Source organism: Melanostigma gelatinosum (genome assembly GCF_949748355.1).
Source record: "Melanostigma gelatinosum genome assembly, chromosome: 13".
NCBI lineage: Eukaryota > Metazoa > Chordata > Actinopteri > Perciformes > Zoarcidae > Melanostigma > Melanostigma gelatinosum.
The window spans coordinates 18469153-18493410 of NC_136646.1; the positions used below are offsets into that span (position 1 = coordinate 18469153).

The following is a 24258-nucleotide window of genomic DNA, read 5'->3' on the forward strand; positions in this document are numbered from 1 at the left end:
AGGACGATCGAATATTGAATTGTCAAAACTTGAAGCCGGATGTTTTCAGGAGACGCTGCAGTTAGAAGTGCACAACTGGCACGCTCACAATCGACAGGCCGTGCCTGAACTTTGAATGAAAGCGTCTGAGCTTGACCCGTAAAAGGTGTAACAGGTGTAAACAGCCTGAAATGGCCTCAGCTCACCGAAGGCAACTTGGGAGGGAGAGGAAGCGAGGAGAGAAGTAGAAACTAGGGCACTGTTATCTGGCCCCTTTTTACCAACCACAAGGCGCGTGGCAGGGAAACAGAAAGAAAGAGCTGTGGACGGGAGAGCAGGAGAGAGGAGAGGACGTCTCAAGTGTTGTGAAGCTGCAGACGAGACGGGGGAACCTCTGGAGTCAACATCCGACGTCAAGGATCTGAAGACAAACAAGACAACCTTGACTGTCCTACACAGTCTTTACGATCACACACACTTCATCTATAAACACACACACACACACACCGGCATTTCAAACACGTGCCCTCACACGCGTCCACAGCTTCGCGCACACATCACAGCGGCAACATGTTTGAGGAGCAGGCGACCAGGGTCAAGATCACATCTGTGGTGATCGTGGTGGGCATGGCGTCGATGCTGGCGGCGGTGGTGACCGACCACTGGGCCGTGCTCAGCCCCCGGGTGGAGAAGCTCAACGCCACCTGCGAGGCGGCCCACTTCGGCCTGTGGAGGCTCTGCAAGAAGAGCATCTTCATCGTCGAGGCGGACCCTCAGGGCAAAGGCTGCGGCCCCATCAGCTTACCTGGAGGTGAGGAGCCTTTTGTTCTGACTGTTGGTGAATGAATGTAAACCTGCTGTTTGAAGATGTGTGTGTTGTTGTGCTTGAGGTTCACGTCAAGGTGACAAACAAGTTATAATCTATTCCGACACTTATATTTGTCGTCAAAGTGAATTTGTAGTGTGGTTGCTGACTAACAGCTCTCTTGGCTTGAACTACTCCTGTACGTTCACACCCTGTGAGTAGTTTTCTTCTGCCATATTTAGAAGCTCAAGGAATGACAAAAAAAAAGTACATTGTTGGATCTTGGATTGGAACCGGTGAAGACATGTCGATGCTTTTAGTTCTGCTTTATGTACGTGTGTAAGCACGCAGGTCAAAGCAGACAAAAACAACAGAACAAATGGACTTAACAGCTGAATATGGTGGTCTGTCTGCTAGCTTTCGTACAGTGTTTGATCCAATTTATTCTTCCATAAATCTTGGGACATTAAACCCTCGTGTCATTTTCACAACAGCCGTGGTGGATTTAGAGCGGGACCGGTAAAGTGTTGGAGTCGAGTGTCCGTACATATAAGAGCCATTTCGGTCAGCCTATCTTCCACCCACGTGTAACAGTTCTATCACCGGCTTCTCACTGAAACCATCATTATCTTCCACAGAGAAAGTCTCTGAAGAGAAGACCAACTAAGCGCAGGCGGACAGCTCGAAGTCAAGTGCGTAATGGAGGAGCATCGCTGCTGTACTTCACAGTTAACGCGGCAAAAACATGAGTCTCTTCTCTGTGGGCTGGTGGATGAGAAATACAATCCATTTTGCCTGTGTTATGTAATTGTACACCATACCCTCCGGCTCTATAAATACTAGAATGTATAGATGCTATTTAAGTTACTACATCTCTTGTTCAGTCTGGCTCAACACATCAGAGCAGATCAGAGGTTGGCTTTGAGGAAATCGCGACTGTCCACGGAGCGGTTTTTAGGGAATCAGCCTAATTAAAGCAGTGTTTTCTGATTCCACAGATAAACCTTGGTTTGGCATGTTTAAATGCACCAAGTGGGAGAGGCTGCTTGGTCTTCAAGCAAGTCCATTTTGGAAGTTATTTCCCTTCTTCTAAGTGATTCCAAAAAAAGCAACAAAAAAATAACATTCTCTCTCGTATTCAAACGTCTGCTTCTCAAAAATAGCCTTGTAGCTTCAATCACAAGTCCTATTTGAACAGATCCGGCCCGGGGATAAGCAGCATCGCGCTGGCCTCTGGCTGTGTGTGTGCGTGCCTTGCAGCCTAACACAGAGATTTCCCTCTGACTCTATCATTGACTGAGCCTCTGGCTCCAGCGCCTCAGGATCAGCACAAGCCCTAATGAAGTGTGGCTTCCCACTCCAGCTCACGAGTTAAAGTACACCTGGGAGACTCGGGGGAGATGAAGGGGACTGGGGAAGAAAACAGGAGTGTGTGTAGGTGGATAGAGGCTGGGATGCCTGTATTGATGGGAAAAAGAGAGCACTTTCATAGTATCCACAGGAGGAGGCGGAGGTGATACTGTGCTAAGATGTTGAAGGGAGGGCGGAGAAGCTGACAGACAAGAGTTGTGACAGCTGCCGGTTATGAAAATGTGACTCACAGGGGGCCTCCAGAACACCTTCTATCTTTTCCCCTATTGGACAAGTCTCCAGGTATATTGCAGCTGACAGACTCACAACTCAAATATAATAAACGATCCAGTAATAACCCCCCCCCCCCCCCCCCCCCACAGCCTGACAGCAGCAGTAAAACTGTGTCAGAATATCTGTGAAGAATCACAACTTGCTTCCCTTGCGGTACTCGATACGATCTGGAAAGGACAATAATGACGAGGGAGAGAGGAGCCGTCTGGCAGAATAAACTTGTTGGCGGCTCACCTGTCTTGCTTCCAGCAGCGAAAGAACTTCGGCCCCCAGTGTGCTGCCACCTGTCAGTGTCTGAGAGTTCAATGTATGATTTTGTACAACAATTTTGTACAACACCTGTCAGTGTCGCCAGAAAATGTATCTGTGAGTGTGGATCCTCGTCCTCTGTGCTGTCTTTACGTCAGGATGACATTGGGTGAGATGCTGATTGGTGCTTTAGAAAATGAGTTTCGTGAGTTCTTCACCAGGCGAAGTTGATTTGATGTTTTATCGTGGCCAAGAAAAGGCGTCTGCAGGTTTCTTCTACGAGCACCCAGTTGGTCAATCCGGTGGCTGTGGTTTGACAGCAGAGAGGACCACAGAGAAATGAAACCACTCTCTGGCTGCAGCCATTTGCTTCCTCCTTGACAGAGCGCTATTAGGACTGGCAGCCAACCTCTAGCAGCAGAGTTAACGCGACATGATGGCGAGGTCTACAACATGGAGTCAGTTTGACTATTTCCATCGATTTTATATTCCAGTATTCAGCCTACAAATAGAAAGATGATTTTTGGCTCAATTAGCAACAAGTAGTGGTAGAAAATACACTCAACTTCTACTCTTACTGGCATTTTATAGGATACTGGAGTCAAAGAGACTGTACCATGGCCACTTTAGAGTCGAATTGAGTGGCTAACAGCACCACACCGGCGTTACTTTATCTGCTTCTCAATTTAATGTGCGTCGTCGGTGAAGTGTTTAGCACATAAGCAAAGTGCAATGTTCAAAAAAACAAGCTGAGTTGATCAAGAGTGCACCATAACAGAAAACACCCTCGATGAACAGTATACCCAAGCAAGCAGCGTTGATTTGACTCAATTACACACATTTGCATTTTCCCAAAACAGAGGGGGAGTTCGTCGTCCAAACAATTGTTCATATCGGCACAATTACACTGCTTTTGTGACGGGGTTGCGTAACAACATCAGCAAAGCGGTGAACCCAAAAGACTTTTGAAATGAGTTTCCCACAAAGGATGCAAACAAAACCTTCATGGATCGCATTATGCTGCTTGGGGGGCAAATTAAGAGCTTAAATTGTGCTTCTATGGGCATGTGTGTGTTCCTACACGTATGTGTGTGTGTTCCTACACGTGTGTGTGCAGAGAAGAAGGTGAGGAGTTTGTTATCATGGATGTTTTAGAGCTTCCAGTCCTGCAGTTGGGAAGAGATTACAACCGGAGCACTTTTACCTTCAAATAAAACGTCCTCTGCTTCTTTCGGTGACACAGTGCCGGTGCCCTACATACAAACTCTCAAAAGCCCAGATGTCACCTTGAGCCACCATGTTCCCTTTCTAGACACCCAGTCATTTTCCTCACTAGTCTTCCAGCTTTGGGTGCGGAGCCAAAACTGCGGAGGTGTGGCGGTGATTTTGGCGGTCAGAAAACAAGCGTAAGGTTCAATATTTCAATGAATCACTCCCCGTTATGTAAATGTGAGGTATATAAAGGGAACAACATATTCAGATACAACATCAACTACAGACTGAGATGCTCGGATGCAGTTTGTGGTGGCTATGATGGCGAAGGACTAACGTTACTGTTTTAAATTTCACAATAAAAGGTTGCGAGGACGCTCCTCTGCTGCCGTGTCCCAGTTATCAGACCTCAGTGGAAAAGACATTCAAATACCACCACATTCACATTGACCCAGAATTAGTCGGTCATTCCGCATCGCCTAAAAAAAAACACATCTTCTCTAACACTCCTGCAAATGATATAGAGGCTATTTTTCTGGACCAAATGTGAAGTAACATTGCAGGTAAAAACATGGAAATACTGGAAACCGACTGTAAAAGGACAACCACGAGAAAACTGAACTGAGAGGAGAATTACCAGACGAAGTTGAGGTGTAAGAGAGGGACAGGTTTAATGACGGGTGGAAGAGGATGGTGGTAAAGGAGAAGCTGAGAGGAGGTTGGTAGTGGAAAGAGGCAAAGCTAAAATGACAGGCGGTACCTCGCTCTAATCACTCTCCCCCACTGGAACTAAATCTCCCAATTAGCCCGACTGCAAGGTCAATGATACGCACTCAGATGTTCTCCTCATCAGCGAATGTCCACCATCGCAAAGTTACAAGCCAGATTTGTTTTTAACCTTTTGTGGGCTGTGTTTTTTTTAAACTTTTAGTACAAAATGTTAGTGTAGTTGCACGTGTTCTCCTCCAGCATAATGTGTCATTAGGACGGAACTTGGCAACAAAGTTTGTGTTCGTAAAAAATAGACCATGAAGGGGGTTATGCTTTAGGGCGTGGCTACCTCGTGATCGACAGGACACTATCACGGCATTTAGATTCTCTGCTCTTATTCTCAGGCTTTTCGAGCTTCCTTTGTAAACGCCAAAAGGTCTTTGTGTCTTGTCTTTGTGCGGCGAGCAGATATTAATCTTCATAGAAACTGTAGTAAATCTCACAGCTACACCCAAACACATACTGGCTTAGATTCGTTTAGTCCCAGAGGTAAAGGCAGCTAATGAGTGAAGACTAATGAAAATTATATATTTGCAGATCCAAGCTGCTCTGTGACCCCGCCTCCGATTCGCCCCACCGTCAGCCAGTCCATCCCCCTGCACACACACACACACATGCATGCACACACACATGCATGCACACACTCCTCTTGATATGCCTTTGTAAGCAGATAGGGCCAGCCAAGACCTGCAGCAGCCTGTTGCTAGGTTACCTCTTTAGTGATTCTTACTCATCCTGTTTAACAAACAGCTCCTCTGTTGCCTGGTACACACACACACACACACACACACACACACGTACTCACACACCCCTAGCATATGCACACACATACAGACACCGACACACACATTGTCCGTGTCTGTGTGGACAGAGAGAGAGCACCTGTCTGCTTTATGGCTTTAATCTCAGCGAGAATCGTGGGGCGGAGGAAAGACGGGACTCTCACTTGGCCTTTACCTCCTCTCCACCCGTCCCGCTCAGCCCAGCTGCCCTCGGAGACAGCAAATAGAGAGATGGACGTGCGGGCAATGACTGCACCCAGGGATTGGTTTTTTTTTCTGTATGAGGCTGTATGTACGGATTTGAGTTTAAGAGGCTTTACTTTAGGATAACAGCAGGTCACACAAGAACACTGCAGGGATTTTGTGGGCGGTGTCGACCGGATCAAACAGAGGCAAAGAGGAAGTGCAACAGTTGTGCACATAACACACTCTGTATCTCCTTCTCTGGCATAGCAAAGTGCAACCAAAGAGGCCCTGGTTTGCGTGCATCGACCCCGGTGAAATGTCCATAAACTGGAGGAGAACTGGATGAAAATTCGGCCCACGAAACTAATTCCAAATAACTTTCTGAAGTCTAATGCTGCGTTCACACCGGTCGCGTTGATTTTTTGACGCGCGTCGAGATTACATACAAAGTCTATGCACAGACGCGATGAGACTGGCGCGCCTCGATTTTGCGATCCCGCGGCGCGTTGGACGCGTTATTGCAGTGCGGTGGACGCGGTGGACGCGTTGGACGCCGCAAAATCGCCAACGCGCGAGTTGAAATTTTTCAACTTCAGCGACATAATCGCGTGACGCTGTGGCGCGATAGCCTATCAGCGTTGAGTTGCTCCCCCTGTCGTCACTGGCTTCCTGCCGTTGTTGAATCAGGAAATAAATCCTGTCACCGTCTGTGTTCACCCAGAGCTCTACGATACCTCATATCAATAGAGACCGGACCAAACTATGTGTATGCATGTGTGTGTGTAAACCATACGGTACAAACAATAAATAGACGCTGCCGTATTTACGTCTACGTGACGTTATTGAGTGCTGGTGGAGCTGCTACGATGTTAGCATAGCCTAGCACCGATCCATCAGAGCTCCATTGAGAAGACCAGTAACCTACAAATCGGTATCATTACGTAGTTATTTCGGAGTCCCTTTTTGTCGGAGAAGACAAGTACAAATCGGCATCATTACGTAGTTATTTCGGAGTCCCTTTTTGTCGGTTTATTGCCGTTGAATCACAGCCAAATCAGTTTATTTTGTGTTCCTACAGCTGTAGTAAACAGCGACCGGTGGCTTGCTAGACACAGTGAATACAGCTCGATACACTCCACGGAGCTCCTCTGAACAATATTATGAACCAGACATGACGGCGTTTGGCATTCCGACGTTTGAGGGACTTCCACAACACGTACAAAGCAGCAATTGTCCTTATTCCTGTCATGGTTGACGGCGGAAAACAATGGCGGCCAGATCGAGGCTTCCAGGACGATAAACCACGCCCCCTCTCCGGCGCTACGAGATTTTGCGGCGACCGGTGTGAACACGACCGGCGGCGCGTTGGACGCTTTTTTGCAGTGCGTTGGACGCTTTTTTGCAGTGCGTCAAAAAATCAACGCGACCGGTGTGAACGCAGCATAATGGTGCGTTCACACCGGTCGCGTTGATTTTTTGACGCGCGTCGAGATTACATACAAAGTCTATGCACAGACGCGATGAGACTGGCGCGCCGCGATGTTGCGATGGCGCTGCACGTTGGACGCGTTATTGCAGTGCGGTGGACGCGGTGGAGGCGTTGGACGCCGCAAAATCGCCAACGCGCGAGTTGAAATTTTTCAACTTCAGCGACATAATCGCGTGACGCTGTGGCGCGATAGCCTATCAGCGTTGAGTTGCTCCCCCTGTCGTCACTGGCTTCCTGCCGTTGTTGAATCAGGAAATAAATCCTGTCGCCGTCTGTGTTCACCCAGAGCGCTACGATACCTCATATCAATAGAGACCGGACCAAACTATGTGTATGCATGTGTGTGTGTAAACCATACGGTACAAACAATAAATAGACGCTGCCGTATTTACGTCTACGTGACGTTATTGAGTGCTGGTGGAGCTGCTACGATGTTAGCATAGCCTAGCACCGATCCATCAGAGCTCCATTGAGAAGACCAGTAACCTACAAATCGGTATCATTACGTAGTTATTTCGGAGTCCCTTTTTGTCGGAGAAGACAAGTACAAATCGGCATCATTACGTAGTTATTTCGGAGTCCCTTTTTGTCGGTTTATTGCCGTTGAATCACAGCCAAATCAGTTTATTTTGTGTTCCTACAGCTGTAGTAAACAGCGACCGGTGGCTTGCTAGACACAGTGAATACAGCTCGATACAATCCACGGAGCTCCTCTGAACAATATTATGAACCAGACATGACGGCGTTTGGCATTCCGATGTTTGAGGGACTTCCACAACACGTACAAAGCAGCAATTGTCCTTATTCCTGTCATGGTTGACGGCGGAAAACAATGGCGGCCAGATCGAGGCTTCCAGGACGATAAACCACGCCCCCTCTCCGGCGCTACGAGATTTTGCGGCGACCGGTGTGAACACGACCGGCGGCGCGTTGGACGCTTTTTTGCAGTGCGTTGGACGCTTTTTTGCAGTGCGTCAAAAAATCAACGCGACCGGTGTGAACGCAGCATAACATGTGTGAGGTTATAAGTGGTTGAAAAAAAGCAACGTTTTCAATTCTTTCAGTTTTTAAACTTATAAAACATAAGGTCGATGAAGATCTTTTGGCATGAATAACGACAGACTTCCAGGCTCAAATGAATAACAATGTTCTTCTGTTTTTCGCTCCTGCGTGTTTCTTTAATGTATGTCTGATAGCTTTCTCATGGGACCCATGGAGAGATTTAACATTTAGGCTATGTCGATTGGCATTGCAAGCACACAGGGCTACGAACACAACCTGAGCCCCCTCTCTTACCCTTTTCTCTCCCTCCCCATCTCACCCTGCAGCTAAAAACTGTTCCTACTTCAAACACTTTACCTCGGGGGAAGAAGCAGAAGTTTTTGAAGTCAAGACCCAGAAAGGTGGGTGCCTCCTCACTGCCGCCAAGACGACAAGTTACAACAGATCCTTTTCTTTTCAGACCCAACTGTCTGTAAGAAAGGTGTACAGCCAACCACAACACAAGTAACCTCTTCAAACATTTAAAAACAACAGCTATCTTAGATTTAGTCTCAGAACTAATTTAGTCAGCAATCACTTTTTTCTAAGTGTTAGTCCTCAAATCTTTCCATGATATATATTGAATATTTCAGTCAGTCTGCTCCAGCCAAAACAATAATCTTGTCATTTCAGTCAAATTTATTTCACATATGATCATTATCTGAGTAAAAAAACAAAAACACCGGCTGAATTATTATAAATGCAGCTTTGTGGGGATGGCCATTTCTAGAAAAATAATTTTAAAAAATGACTGGAAACAATCGTTTTTTGAAGGTATTGTTAAACAAATGGTATTGTGCTGATCCCCAGCATGAAGAGACTTTGACACACACACACACACACACACACACACACACAGACATCAAACAGACTCACACAGGAGAGACATAAGTGTGATTTTCAGTTGGTGATACTCCACAGTTGGGGTGCTGAGATGGAATAGGATGCTCCAAGGAGTATTTATATCACAGCTGGAGTGATGGAGAGAAGAAAAGACCAGATTATCTTCATCAGGAAACAGACAGGAGGAAGAGAGAGATGCTCTTATCATCTTGTTAAAAGCCGGCAGCATCTTATCAGAATCAGAATCAGAATCAGAACCGTTTATTGCCAAGCAGGTTTTCACCTGTAAGGAATTTGTCGTGGCGGAAGGTGCATAACATTCAACAATAAACAATAACATTTTGTCTGTCATGCAAACGGAAATATTGCCAGTTCGTATAAATGACTGTTGTTTTTAAAGTGAGGCTAATTTAAAGGCTAATTATCTGTGTCATAACTCGGCCGAGTGCAACATTGAAACCATTATTCTGTAAACCAGACTGCAACCTCCTTTCTGCTCCATTACCCACACTCTCAATTTTGTATCGCTACTTTGCCGTCTCTCTTCCCATCACTCTTGCCTCCTCATTGTCTTCTCTCTCCCTCCTTGCTTCCCTTCACTGTCTCTTTCCTGCTCCTTTCCTCTTTTCTGCATCTCTCCTTGCAGAGTACAATATCTCAGCAGCAGCCATCGCCATCTTCAGCCTGTTCTTCATGATCCTGGGCACCGTCTGTGTCGTCTTCTCCTTCGGGAAGGGACGGGACTACCTGCTCCGGCCTGCTGGGATGTTTTTCGCCTTCGCAGGTCAGACAGTGTGGCAGATAATGTGAATCACAGACCGGGGCTCTGTCTGGTACTCTTGTCTCTTTTGTTACAGCTCGACTTGAGATGAGGTGTGTCAGTGTCATCACCTTCTTCTTTTGTGATGAATACTTATGCAGCTAATTAAAAAGAGTCGACAGAGATGTAGCTCTGTTAGAGTAACCCTGATTGGTGTCAAGTCCCATCTAGCATCGCATTTATTGTTACAAAGTCAAAATAAAACCGTCAATCTTACCGTGTAAATGTGGAACTGTAACAGCACTTGATTATATTGCCATGAATGCGAGTGAAGCATCTGCTTTTAACAACAACTCACTTCTGTCTCTGTTTTGGCACGCAGGCCTTTGCATCATCATTTCTGTCGAAGTCATGCGCCAGTCCGTCAAGCGCATGATTGACAGCGATGAGACCATCTGGATTGAATACTACTACTCCTGGTCCTTCACCTGCGCCTGCGCCTCCTTCACCCTGCTCATCCTCAGTGGAGTCGCCCTGCTCCTCATCTCCATGCCGCACATGCCACGTAACCCCTGGGAGACCTGCATGGACGCGGAGCCTGACACCTTGGAGTAGCCACAGGGGATTCCCTGCTTAGAGTGACAGAAATGCAAGTGGTTTCGCATCTTTTCGCCCTTTTATCGCATATTCTATCCCACGTATTTATCTCTACTGCAAGCCATTTCCCAAAGCATTCAAAGGTTTTTCCAACCTTCCATGTCCATTCATTTTAGAATGACTAGCACCTTTTCATTAGCACCTTTTTTACAACAAGAATTTACTAAACTCACCGTATCATTTTTTGTATAAAGTCCATGCGTGGTTTTTAATTGTTTTGGGGGTTTGGTTTTGTGACAACATCTCTTTTAATTGCAATGTTGTGTCTTAAGTTTAGGATATTGGAGCTTTCCACAAGCACCTGAACACACCGCACGCCAAACGTAACTGAACTGTGACTGTCATCAAAGAGCTCCTGTTTGAAGCTTAAAGACAACATTGAAGAAAGAGTGGTAAGAGTAGGCCAGATTTAAAACATAGTCCAAGTGTTGCCAACTCTTTTCCAATGAAAGTAGCGCCACTCGATCCAAAAGATGCAAAATCTGTCGAGAAAGTCGTCAAGTCAGCAACACTGACGACCCGTCCCTGCAGGCCTCCCTCCAAAGCCGCTCCCCCAAAATGATCATCACGAATGCAAACAACAGACTTTGTAGAATGAGTGTACAGGTTGAATGCATGCAGTTAGGTAGCAGGTATAGGTAGGCCGTCCAATTTTTTCATGTAGGCGGAATTAATTATGTCTTGTGATTGCTGTGGGGATATAAGGAGCATTTCAACAAATATAACAAAAATAAATTGTAAAATACATTATCTTCCATCGCTTTACGTTTTTTGCTAATGATTTAGATACTGCAATGAAATGAATTGCCACCAGTTAATCCATAAAAGTCAAGAAAAGTTCAAATTGAAAAGCCATATTTAAGGGTGTTGACACATTTTACAATACAAGGAATGCCACAGTGTTTGACGATCATGTTCAGAAATATAACGTCAAATTGTTTATTGCTAATTTGACAACATCTGAACTGTCCAACTGCAGCTATGTCTGTCACTCACATGAAAGTAAAATGATTTTCAGATGCTGTTTTACACTAGACTAGACTAGAAAACAAAGAAAAAAATAAAACGATGACAACAAGCAGGTCAGACAGGATTGGACCCGGAGAATTATATACAAAAGAGGAAAATGTGCCACACTAAACGAGATAAAGACAGGGACCCATTGCACTGCAACGCTTTGGTTAAAGTGAAGTGAGACGTTGTAACGAGCTCCAGGCACTGCGGCAGCCTCGTCTTTCCTCCAAGGACCTTCAATCAATCAATCCCACGCAGTGTCTAGAGAGAGACTTCATGCCTGAGACTCCCTTGTTGACATCAGTCATTCATTTCAGATCGATGTTCAAGACCCCAACCCGTGCTCGAGTGTGCATGTGTCCAATACCAGTAACCGAGTAACACGGTGTTCCTTCCAAAACCAGCGGCATTTCATCATTTGTGCAGGGTGACAGGTTACTGTGGTGGAAGTGAACAGGTTTGGGAAAGTTTACACTCCAGCAATCCCAGCGTTACATCCTGCAAACACATTCTCATCCTCACAACTTGTAGCGTTACCAGTGAAACAAAGGTAGAACGTTGAGAATGTGAATAATAAAGCATGACTTGAACATCTTGCTTGTCGGTAAGCTCTGCAGCTAAACGGCAGCTACACTGTGGTATACTGTTTCTTCATTTGTACATTATGACTTTCCTGGTTGATGAGGCTTCAGTTTGAGTTTTTTAGCACATTATCATGAATGTGCTCAGTAATAAAGACAGGACAAAAAGCCAGCTGAAGACAGTATGAAGCTAAGGTTAGCTTAATTAGCGAGCAACATTGATGACTAAAAAGCCTGTTTTTGTCTGAAATCAAAGTCTGGACCATTGTTGCAAAAATGACTGAATTTTGAGGTTAATCTTGTAAATCTGCAATAGTTGTTATTGTAAAGTGAATACTTACAGCTTGACAGGCACAGTAACTAATAGGGGGCGTGGCTAAGCAAATGGCAAATTGAAACTTTGCTACATAATTGTGAGTTGTGAAACACACTTCACATGAAATATATCATAAACATCCTCAGAGAGTTCCTTTCATAAAGATGTTTTCAATGCTGCATTAACTTGTGTTGTGCCATATATATGCCTAAAGTTAAAATATATAGGATAAGTATGATGCAGGTGACTTTTTCATTGAAGCACATATTGTAAAATGTTACCTTAAAGCTTGAAGACGTTACTGTTCTGTAGAAAAAGATGTTGTTGCTGTCAGAAACATAAAAAACGAATTCACGACAGACTTTCTTTTTAGTGGCTTTTTAATGATTTTCATTTTCAAATCATCATCTTTTCATAAAAAGACAAAACAACCGCAAAACAACCATCTACGTCTACCATGTTACTTTGAGTCACTCTGGCCCTGAAGTCATTCAGCTGCTGCAGGTGCAGCGACATTAAAGTTCCATAAATGATGTTGTTTCACAGCAAAACACAACAAAGAATGATTCAATTTGCTCTGAGGTACTTCTTTTTCATTTTTCTTACCGCAACCACAAAAGTTGCCTGGTCGTTACAATACATGTGCGAGAGAGAGAGAGAGAGAGAGAGAGAGAGAGAGAGAGAGAGAGAGAGAGAGAGAGAGAGAGTTAATGGATGTACATCTATTCAGTGTTTTCTTAACTGAGAATTCAACCATCCTTGTGTCGCCGCTCACACACTCACAGAGTCACACCTTCACACACTGACAGACTCACACACTGAAAGACTCACAGACTCACACCGTCACACGCTCACACGCTCACACACACACTCACACACACTCACACACACGCACCATCACACGCTCACACACTCACAGAGCCACTCCGGTCTTGGAATCTCTCAACCAGAAAGTGTGGTAGAATTGAGAGACAACCCTGCTGGAAATGCTCCAGAGGCCTTACACACTGCAGGTCAGAGCTTTTCAGGAGCGCGTGTAATAGATGCACAACGCTCCCTCAATGATTCATGGGACCTTTACCTTCGAGCAATGACAGCAGCATGGGCAGAGCATACACTATTTACTCTCTGCCGCCCACACTGGTTTTGATCCCTGGAATTCCTGCGTGGTTTTGTTTGATATTGTTTGCTCTAACACGATCTCTGTTTCCATAAACGTGAGAAACAATGTGTTTAGTGTTATGCCAATAGCACACGCGCAAAGATGTGCTCATGGATCACACATTTAGTTTTGCCTTCTGTTAACGTGTGCTTAGTCCTTAAGGCTATGAACAAATTAGTTAGTAGAATGTATGGACATTTGCAGTGGAGGTATTTATTAATTCTGGTGAATTGTTTAAGTTGAGGTTGACAGGAAACATACTAATGTGGAAAGCCGTGAATTAAACACAGACAATTGTCCCTAAACAATTTATTTATCAATAGATTGCAATATACATCACATAATGATCTTTGAATACGACTGAAGAAGAAGAAGAAGAAGAAGAAGAAGAAGAAGACGACGAAGAAGAAGACGAAGAAGAAGACTCTGCTACTGTCTTTCTCTTTCCCTCACTCATACCTGCCTCTCTCTCTCTCTCTCTCTCTGACAGGTTCTGTTCTTCCTCGCCATCGTGTCACTCAGTTTCTGTATCTCTCTCTGCCGCCCTCACACCTTTTCACTTTGCATCCACAGTTCTCTCCCTTCAACCCCACTTTTCTTTTTTGACCTTTGCTTTCTTTGTCCCACTCTTTGTGTTCTAATCTTTTTCATCATTCTGCTTCATCTTGCATCTCTCTGCCTCTCTTTATTGCCAGGCAGCAGACTCCCCGTGCTCCCAGTTTATCCTCTGTGATTCCTCCATTATTCACCCTGTTTCTTTGTTGTCCCCCTTCTCAGCTTCAATTCTCTCTTCCTCTCCCTTTTCTTCGTTTCCTCTCCCCTATTTGACGCTTTCCTCTGCAGGCAGTGACAGTGAGTTCCTCTCCACCTTCTTTTTATCAGCTTTATCACCTCTTCTCCCCCCCCCCCTTCCCCCTTCCCTTCCTCCCCCTGTATCTTTCTGCTCCAGTGCTCTTTCAAGCAAGCAGGCGCTCTGCCGTATAATGACTTGTATCGGTAGTGACTGTTGAGAGGAGATAGACCTGTAATAAGGCAATCCAACCCAGCGCGAGAGCTTCATCTGTACAAACCTCATGCTGCATACTTCGCCCCCGGCCTGGAGGCAGAGGAGCCGACGAGGCTCCAACAATCACATCCGTTTACTGGAAAGAAAAGAGGAGGACAAGTGATGTGATTTTAGAAAGGAGGGGAGGATTGTATTTCAACAAGTGAGCATTATGAAGAGTGGGAAAGTACGGAGACAGAGAAGTGATTCATTATGTCAGTGAGCTTGGACAGTAGCCAGCTATATGTGTGCAGGTTATTATTCCTTACAAATCTTGCAGCAGCACATTTCATGAATGGACGTCTGCTCTCTGGTTTGGGGTGAATTAAGCAGGGAAATGATCAGCTTTAGTGCCTGATTTCACATCAATTGAACACCAACAACGGCATCATTGGGAATTGTCAGCTCCGGTAAGTGCATCGGAAAGTGCATCTACAGCAACAGGTGTCAATCATGATGCTCACACTGGCAAATATCGTACTTAAGTTTCCTCTCACAGTACTCAAAGGGAAGACTGGACAATCAGCAATGGAGAGAATGGAAGGTTTCCTATCACTAAATTTAGAGTTCAGAGGGTTTGAGTTGGTGTGAAATATTTCAAACACACACACACACACACACACACACACACATGCTCTGGTCCTGCTACCATGGGCAACAGGAGTACTCACAACTCCTACTGCTTTTTTTGTGAATTATTAATTCAAGTCTATTTTCACAATCAATATAGGAGAGGTGGAAGAAAGGGTCAGGCAATAATTGCCCAAAACACACACACACACACACACACAGGAAACAATTGTTAACAATGATGAGCATGGAGGCGTTATTCAGTCCGCTCCTTGTGGAGTAAAAGATTTGTTTATTATGTGGTTTTTTTCCATGATGTAAGAGAGAAGAACGGGGACAGGAAGTAATGAATAGTACCGCGACAAAGCCGGCAGCGAGCAATCACTGAGACGACAACCTATCTTGGAAAAGTGTTTTTTAGGAGCAAACAGTAATAGTGTGAGAGTCATTTCTGTGTTTCCTCTCGTCTAAGTCTCTTTAATTTTGGTGTTGCACCTGTTGTCATTTACTTTCTTCATAAGAAAATGAAGCAATATCAGGTAAGAAGTGGACAATAACAGGAGCCTGACATCAGTTTGCTTATAAAGCTTAAAGTTGTGACTGAGCAGACAGGCATTTAAAATCACATCAACAGAGAAAACTAAACTGTCCAGTCTCATTCTGTTCATCTTTTTGAATTTAGAGTTCACTGTTTACTTCACTCCGGTTATCTAACTTCTGTCAATTTTGTCTCAAAGATAAGAATGACACATAACCTACATTTCCCCAAAAGAGAAAACATGTTACATTCGCGCCAGCCTTTCAGGTGAGAGTGAAAAGAGAAGAAGAAAGAAGTGCCCACTGAACCTTTGAATGGCGCTTGCGGAGCGACAATTCTTCTCACTCTCGTCTCCATCGTGCTGGCCGGTGAGTCACTCATGGACAACGTGGGAGGAGAGCACGTACGTACAGCCAAAAGTTTTCTCAATCTAAATTTTACTTTTTCTCATTACACAGTATCTGCCTGCTTTTTATGTGTGCTTCGCAGTCTCCATGGTGACCGAGAGAGAGAGAGAGAGAGAGAGCGAGAGAGAAGAGGGCAGAGTGCCGTTAATGATGGCTGGTTTCCCTCAAGAGGTTTGAATTGTTGGAGTTGTTGGAGCCTGTGGGATTTTGTTTTTAAGTAAAATATTGAGCATCATCCTTTTGCATGTTTTAGTGCCACACACACACACACACACACACACAGAGATACTCACCTCAGGTCTCCTACAAAACTACACTCCCTTCAGGTTCAAGCACAGAGGTTTTCTCTGTGCCCTCAGCAGATCAGAGCTCACACTGCCAGTCTCCTAATGCTCCGGTTCAGCTTGTCACAACCCCCTCTCGTCCGCCTGCCGCCGTCCCACAGCCTCCTCTGGCTCTGTGGCAACCGTGGCTAAAGGGCATTTCCTCCGTAACATGCGTATAGGTGTTTCAGGGTTGCCGGAAGTTGTTCGTTGCACGATATATCTGATGAAGAAAATGTGAATGGGATTAAAGCATGGCTCACTCTTCGTACTTTTTACTCCACGACATTTACAGTATCAGCTGTAGCTACTTTTCAAGTTAAGATTTTACATTGAAAAACATGTGATAAGCGTATAAAATACAACACAAAAACCCCCTTACAAAGAAAGCAGTGTCTTCTTGTGACAGGTTGCACTTCTCTTTGCTCATATGTCGAATGGTTCGCAGTTCCACTGAAGGATGTTTTGCTGGTTTCATATCAACATAAAAGCTTTAAATAACGTTTGAATCCTTCACGCTTGGATCATGACACTACAGGGCTTACATTTACGTATGTATGATGTTTCTTTAGAATCTAGATCTCTTGTGTGAGACATTCAAAATGATTTGGACTAGTTTTATCACGCAGGGTTGAAATTATTCTGAAACAGCTGTTGCATGGCAGCATTCTGCATCGGCTGTTTTTTTTTAACTTCTTATATATATCTCTGGGAGCTCCAGTCAGGCCAAATGTCATGTGTTGACATGAAGCCTAACCTCAAACTCTATTTGCATGAAATGACACGTAGAAAGACAAACTGTAACCGACAGAGAAACAGGCAGGCAAACAGTTACGAACACACATCTGATACGTTTGTCAGCTGAGTCCAACAATCATCCACTCCCACAACAACATCAAATTGAAAGGTTGTGTCGTGGGAGACATGTTCTGCTCTGTCATGCTTTGTTATTAGTGGGCTGAAGAAACAGACACGTGTCACATTTGCCTTTGTCTGGGCAGCAGTGTGTGCATCTCGTGTGTCAACTTCCTCACATCTCTGTTCTTAATGTCACATGTGTCTCCAAATGTGACATGCATGTATGATCACCTTTGTGTGTGTGTGTGTGTGTGCGGGCGTGTGTATAGTGTATACACTGTGTTCGAATGGAAGAGAAGAGGCACACAGAGCGACAGACAGATCTCAATCCAATCATTGGTGTTTCTCGGAGAAGCGAGGCTGCTACATTATTAATCCGCTGCGTTTGGGGCTGATGCAGGTGAGCAAGCGTGGCTATCAACGACAACAAACCGTTTCCTGGGAGGTGATGGCTGCGGTGCAACCCTTTCACCTCCATCGCCGTCGCCATCCTCTGTCTGCCGCTTCAACTCCACACGCACAAATGTCGATCGATGGTGCGTATTAAAAAAGACATTTCCCCCATTAGAAAATCAGTCTTTGCAACTCAATTACAAGACAAGGTAAAATGCAAAGCAATTGAGGTGTATTGGTCTACCACTCACAGTCAAAGAGCAGAGCAAGGGTGAAAGAGGTGACACAAAGCACACTTTAGGTTTCGAGTCATTGTTGTTCTCTCGGTGCATTAACGTCAACAAGGACAAAGAGGTTCTGGTCACGCCAGCGGTTTAAACTTTAAGCAACCGTAATTCTGTAAATAAGAAGGAGTCTGTGCCCAAGCCTGAACAGTTAGGGGCAAGCTGTTAACATCAGTAATACTGGAGGAAGGAACTCATCAATTCATGGCGTGTCTTTGTTCCCACTCCACAGGTGAGAAGCAGGAGGAAGGCTGAGGGGAGGTGTGTGTGTGTGTGTCTAACTTTCATCAAGGTCTACACAGCCCCTCAGATGAACTCATTAGCCCCCATCTGAAGGTGCATCAACTCACCTTTCCCATCGCTTTCTCTCTCACATCCTTACTTATTTGAACTATTTTTCGTCCTCTTTTCTTCAGCTTTTCTTTCAGCTTCTTCCTGCTGCTCTGCCATTGTTCTGTACTGTCGCTATCCCTCAAAAGGCAACCATAATCCTCTTAATGGTCACTTTATTATTCAATGTTTGGCCATGCATGTGTTTCAATATAATAACAATTTGCCTGCTGAGATGTGGGGAGTCTGCAACATTGCTATCTACAGTGAGTTTGGTAAGTCACAATGCAAAATGACATCAACAGTTGGGGAAAAACAGAGTCGGTTTTAAGGTACATGAGTAACATGAATATTCAAATCACCTTCATTATGCCAGTTTGTTCACATGGTCGTAGTGTGTTCTGGCTCACTGGACACAAGGCAAAAGCACAGAAATAGAGACGAGATACGTTTTCCATCCAACCAACAGGTGAATTTCTAACTTCTTCTAACTGAACTAACAAGTCCGTCATTGTTCAGTCAACAGAATGTGTCATTCTAAAATATTTCTTCATCGACAAAACAACTTCCCCGCTTCAAGTGGCGGTGGAAACTTTTTCACAATAATGAGAGCATTGTGTTGAATACAGCATCATATTTCAAGAGAATAACGTGGATGGAAACCCATCAACGGAGAGGAAAAGACATAAAACTGACACTCACAGAGATTAACTTCCCTGAGCGTGCGGGGCAAACAACGGAGACAGTCTTTAAACAGACTCACTTTTTAACTTCTCCTGCGCTCCGCACTGATTGGCTGATGTATAGCAACCAGTGTCTCCATAGTGACATGGAGGCAGTAGCTCGGCTGTGAGCCGGGGGATAATCAGCAGCCCTGAAATGCACCGCATCCACTGTGGCAAAACAAAAACATGTTGCACATTCTGGTCACGTGCACGAGCACATATATGTGCACATACACACGAGGAGACAGACTCATATACGCACACCCGTCTCAAAGCACTCTCCTCCGACATCACACCCTAATAGCTGTGATATTGAGCAGTTGTCGTTTAATCTTAGAGGAGAAATGCAAGCTGAGCCCAGAGATGAAAAAAAAAAGATGCCACATCTCCCACAGCAATATCTCTGCACTGGCAATAAGATTTCATTATACATTATGCAAGAGACAATCTCGGCCTCTAAATGGAATGAGCGTTACACCTCGATGGCTGTCTGACCCACAAGATTGGGAGAAGGGACATTTGAAATTACCAGGATGAAAAAAAAAGGCACATTATGGGTGCCTGGCTCATATACGATTGGTAAATTCTTCTTTTTTTTTAAAGCACCCTACATGTTTGGGTTTCAGACCAGCAGGAAACGCCGGGAAGCGGATTGGAGTTCGGTGTATCCATGGAAACAGTGTCGACAACAATGCGTCGATCCTCGTCCTCAAAGGCTGCATCTGCATGATTGATATACGAGAGGGGCGAGAGCACGTGTGGCAAACGAAGATGAGCCATTTGAGAGCGACGTGCTGGTAAAAATCTCATCTTCAGTTTGGAAAATCACCCGCAGAGGATGCTGCGTTCTCGTGCCGCTTGTCTTCGGTTGTCTTGTTTCTGAACAAGCGCTCTACGGCTCCTTCCCACAGCAACCATTGTTAAATCAACACAGCTGCCCTGAAGAAAACGTTTCAACTCTGGGGGGGGGGGGGGGAAGAGCTATCCCGCTGCTTTCCTCATAAGAAGATGATTAGTTTTGATTAGTTCTGGCACCAGCCCAACCCCCACTATTGGGCAACGGGAGAAACAAGCTCCCTTCTCCACAGTAACAGTGGACTGATGGGCTGAGAGGTTAGGAAAGTGACAGTAAAGGCCAACTAATGATGTTGAGCGGCAAGAGGCGAGGAAGCCAGGTCTCTCAACAGTTTCGTCCTCTCCGCCTACACTGTGATACCGGCTGCAATAAACAGAGTCTGGTGTGTGTGTGTGTGTGTGTGTGTGTGTGTGTGTGTGTGTGCGTGTGAGCAGACATGTGTGTCTGCCTCACTGTAGCAGGTGTCATTATGGCACCACAAAAAGCTTGGCATAATGTCTTGTGGCATTTGGACAAAAAAAAGGACTCTGTTTTGTGTGTGTGTGTGTGTGTGTGTGTGTGTGTGTGTGTGTGTGTGTGTGTGTGTGTGTGTGTGTGTGTTAGACCAGTGGTTCTCAACTGGCTGCGGGACCCACCATCACCCCTTAATGACAAGCCGGGACCCACGACCCTCATTATATATATGTATAATTTATATATGTAATTTGGGTATCTATATTCAAGAAGTCTAGTCGTCGTAACGTCTCTGTGTAGTAAACAACTGTCAAATAAAGAAAGTACACATCAATTATATTTTAACAAATATTATTCTCATTTTTCAAATTTAACTGGATGGATTATAAATAATACATAGAAATACATAAATAAATGTTCTTCTCATTTCAAGTAAAATAATGGCTGGATTAAAAAATTTATTACGTAACGAAATTCAATTTAGAAAAATTATTTTCACTGAATTGCCCTGCAGCTTTCAATTCAGTTCATTCAGGGTGTGTACATCTCACTCAAGTCAGGAAACTTGTCAGAATACTAATATTTGATTGGCTGAGCTTCATCACATGATGTGATTCACAACGCATTGGTCTGTGTTTTTCCTGCACGCTGAACAAGTGCCGTAAATGCTGGAATAATTCCGCTGCATAAAAAATGCCCTTCAAAATAAAATTACAACTTTTTTTTTTTTTTTTTTTGTCAGGCAAAGGCCCACGACCCACTTAAAACGGGTCGCGACCCATCAGTTGAGAATCACTGTGTTAGAGTGTGCCTTGTGTGTGGGCATATAATGAATTCAGCTGGAGAACAGTACGTTGAAGAGATTTCAGATTGTAACTTTAACAGAGTGCATCGACCGCCAATCTGAGGCAGTTGTTCGGCCCTTGAACTAATCTGTGTGTGACGGTGTGAGTGTGTGGACTGCATGCAGAAAGTGAATGCATGTTTTGTGACCATATCGGATTAAATTCACTCAGTATGTGCACAGTATGTGTGTGTGTGTGTGTGTGCATGCTTTTGATAATGGTGGGAGAGTTGCTGTTTGGATCACACATCATGGTCTTTGGTTGTATGCACGCTCAGATGTTAATGCACTCTCCACGAACACAATAAATCTGTGCTGGTGCCTCTGCTGGCTTGTTCTGTGACATTGACCTTGTGGGAAATGTATTTCAGACACACATGCGAGTAGATTGCACCCTCTTGAGTTCAGACGTAAGAACTTCTGTTTCCTTCCTGTGCAGCAAAGAGGGGAAAAGTAGATTTAACGCAACACTGACACTCCACTGCTGCTTGATTTATGAAAAACGAATGAGAGACAGTTTGACTCATTCTTAATTTAGTAGACCTGAAAAAAAGAACCAACCTTAGAAACCAGCCCACTGCTGGTGTGAAAATCAAACTCCATATGACATATTGTTTATAATCTTAGGGGGAAAAGGTCCTAAACATACTCAAACATACAGATGCTGTGGACCCTCCCTGCAGTAAATAACACATATCAAGTAACTACATTTGCTATTGAATAAAAATGAATTATAGCATTAATAATCATTAGTTTCTTATCAGTAAAATAACTATCACCTTAAGTTAAGTCAATTTACCATATATTAATGATGGTTATTGTAATATGTTCCAAAAAATTTAAATTTAATTGTATGTCATCCAAGTGCTTGTCTTCGCGACAAGTCTGACTAAAGTGACGGTCTCTGGCGACACCTGCCGTTTGAAAAGAGTACTGCATGTTATAGTGATCTGCTCTGTTTGCAGAAGTATAAAGTATAAGGCATCCGCAAAGTTATTCTTAATTACTTATACATGATCAAGAAAGAATTATTTTATTTTATTCAACATAAATAAAGCCATTGGTTATAATGTCTAAACCAGTTTTAAAGGTTGACTTATTTGAAAGTGGCATTAAATTATATTTAGAGACATGAGAGGAAACGTTTTGTTTTAAACCATCACACAGCTGGCTCAAGTTATGTGGAAAACTTTTACTCAAACAGCACATTTTTAATCTAAAGATTAAAGCTCCAGTTCAGAACCAAGGTCAGCTCTAAAACTACAAGTCCCGGGTCAGAACCAAGACATGATGAGCCTGTATATAGACGTCTCATGTATAATCCTATTATCCTATCCTACATTATATTATATGTGATATGTTGTATATCATTTGAACCTATATATATGAACCAAATGGTTCTCACAAGTCAAATAAAGGGGTGCTGTTTAGATATAGATAGATGTAAACTTTATTCATCCCCAGGGGGAAATTCGTTTGTAGCAGCAGCAATTTACAGAGTAAAATATAACATATGGAATGCACAATATCGACAGTACAATAAAATACCAGAGCAGATATTGAATTGAAGGAATAGATTAATAAAAAATAAGCTAGAATAGAATAGAAATAGAAATGCACAGTATATACCATGAATATAGTGGAATTAATGAAATAAAATGAGCAACTAATAAACTAAACTAAACAACCTGGACAGTAGAGCCAGGATCACCAACAACAAGCAACAGCCTGTAGCGTTGTAGTCATGTGAAGGACGACGATCTGGCCCGAGGTGTTTTATTATAAAGTCTAATGGCAGAGGGCAGGAATGTTCTCCTGTATCTGTCCTTGTGACAGCGGAGCTGGATCAGTCTGTTGGAGAAAGTGCTCCGCTGTCCCTGCAGGAGGTGATGGAGAGGGTGGTCCGGGTTATCCAGTATGGATAATAGTTTCTTCAGTGTCCTCTCCACCACCTCTTCCAGATTGTCTTGTCTGCAGCCAATGATGGAGTCGGCCTTCTTAACTAGTTTGTTCAGTCTGTTGATGTCTCCGGCTCCAATGCTGCTCCCCCAGCAGACTACAGGAGTACAGTGCACTGGCCACAACAGACTGTAGAACATCTCCAGCATCTTGCTGCACACGTTGAAGGATCGAAGTTTCCTCAAGAAGACACAGCGTTGATGTTGGTCTGTCAGTTCAGTCTGCTGTCGATGGAGACACCCAGGTCGATAGTCATTGAGGCCAGATGGTGTCGTCTTCTTCGGTACAGGAACCAGGCACGACGTCTTCCACAGCACCGGGACTTCCTCCTGCTTCAGGCTCAGGTTGAAGAGGTGTTGAAGGACATTAGACAGCTGGATGGCGCAGGTCTTCAGGACCCTGGGGCTGATGCCATCAGGTCCCGCAGCCTTGCCTTCTGTCTTCTCACCTGGCCAGTCGTCACAGAGGGGGGGGGGGGGGGGGGGGGAGGGGTCATTATGTCCGTGGTGGCAGAGCCCTTTGAAGTGCAGGGCTCTGAGTCCATGCAGCTCACCAGGGGGGACAGAGGTTTGGGAGGTGTGGTGTGTGGAGGAGACAGATGAGGGCTCAGAGCTAAACCTATTGAAGTGACAGTTTAGCTCGTTGGCCCTCTCCAGGGAACCCCTGGTTGTCTGCCTCCCACCTTGAAGCCGGTTATCTGCTTCATCCCTGTCCACACCTCCTTCACGTTGTTCTGCTGGAGTTTGGCCTCCAGCTTCCTCCTGTAGGTGTCCTTGCACTCCCTGAGCTTCACCCTCAGGTCACGCTGGACTGTCCTGAGCTCCTCCCTGTCCCCAGACCTGAAAGCTGCCTTCTTCTTGTTAAGAAGAACTTTCAGGTCACTGGTAATTTATGACAATACAGAAAAGAAACAAACTATCACAGATATATAACAATGAAATAGTGCTGCACACTGTTACCAGATTTCATGAGCTTACCTAGACCAAGGCTTTGTCAGATACAAATGCAATACATCACACGAAGGGTTAAACATCGGTGCACTTATCTGATGTTAAAGTTTTCATCCTTTTTTTTTGTAAACTGAAATTGAAAATTGTAAAGATGCTTGAAATCCTGAAGCTCTGAGGATGTGGAGGGAAAGTTAAACGAGCTACAAAAACACGAAGGACTTCCGATCCTGCA

At 44.4% G+C, this 24258-nt stretch overlaps 1 protein-coding gene across 1 annotated transcript; it reads left to right on the forward strand.

The window, feature by feature from the left end:
- Positions 1 to 549: 549 nt before the first annotated feature.
- Positions 550 to 10376, forward strand: cacng1b (calcium channel, voltage-dependent, gamma subunit 1b; the record flags this gene model as incomplete). The annotated part of the gene is made up of 4 exons (XM_079281532.1): positions 550 to 790; positions 8446 to 8520; positions 9648 to 9785; positions 10144 to 10376. The coding sequence occupies 4 exons, from the start codon at positions 550 to 552 to the stop codon at positions 10374 to 10376; spliced, it is 687 nt and encodes a 228-aa protein (XP_079137658.1).
- Positions 10377 to 24258: the final 13882 nt, after the last annotated feature.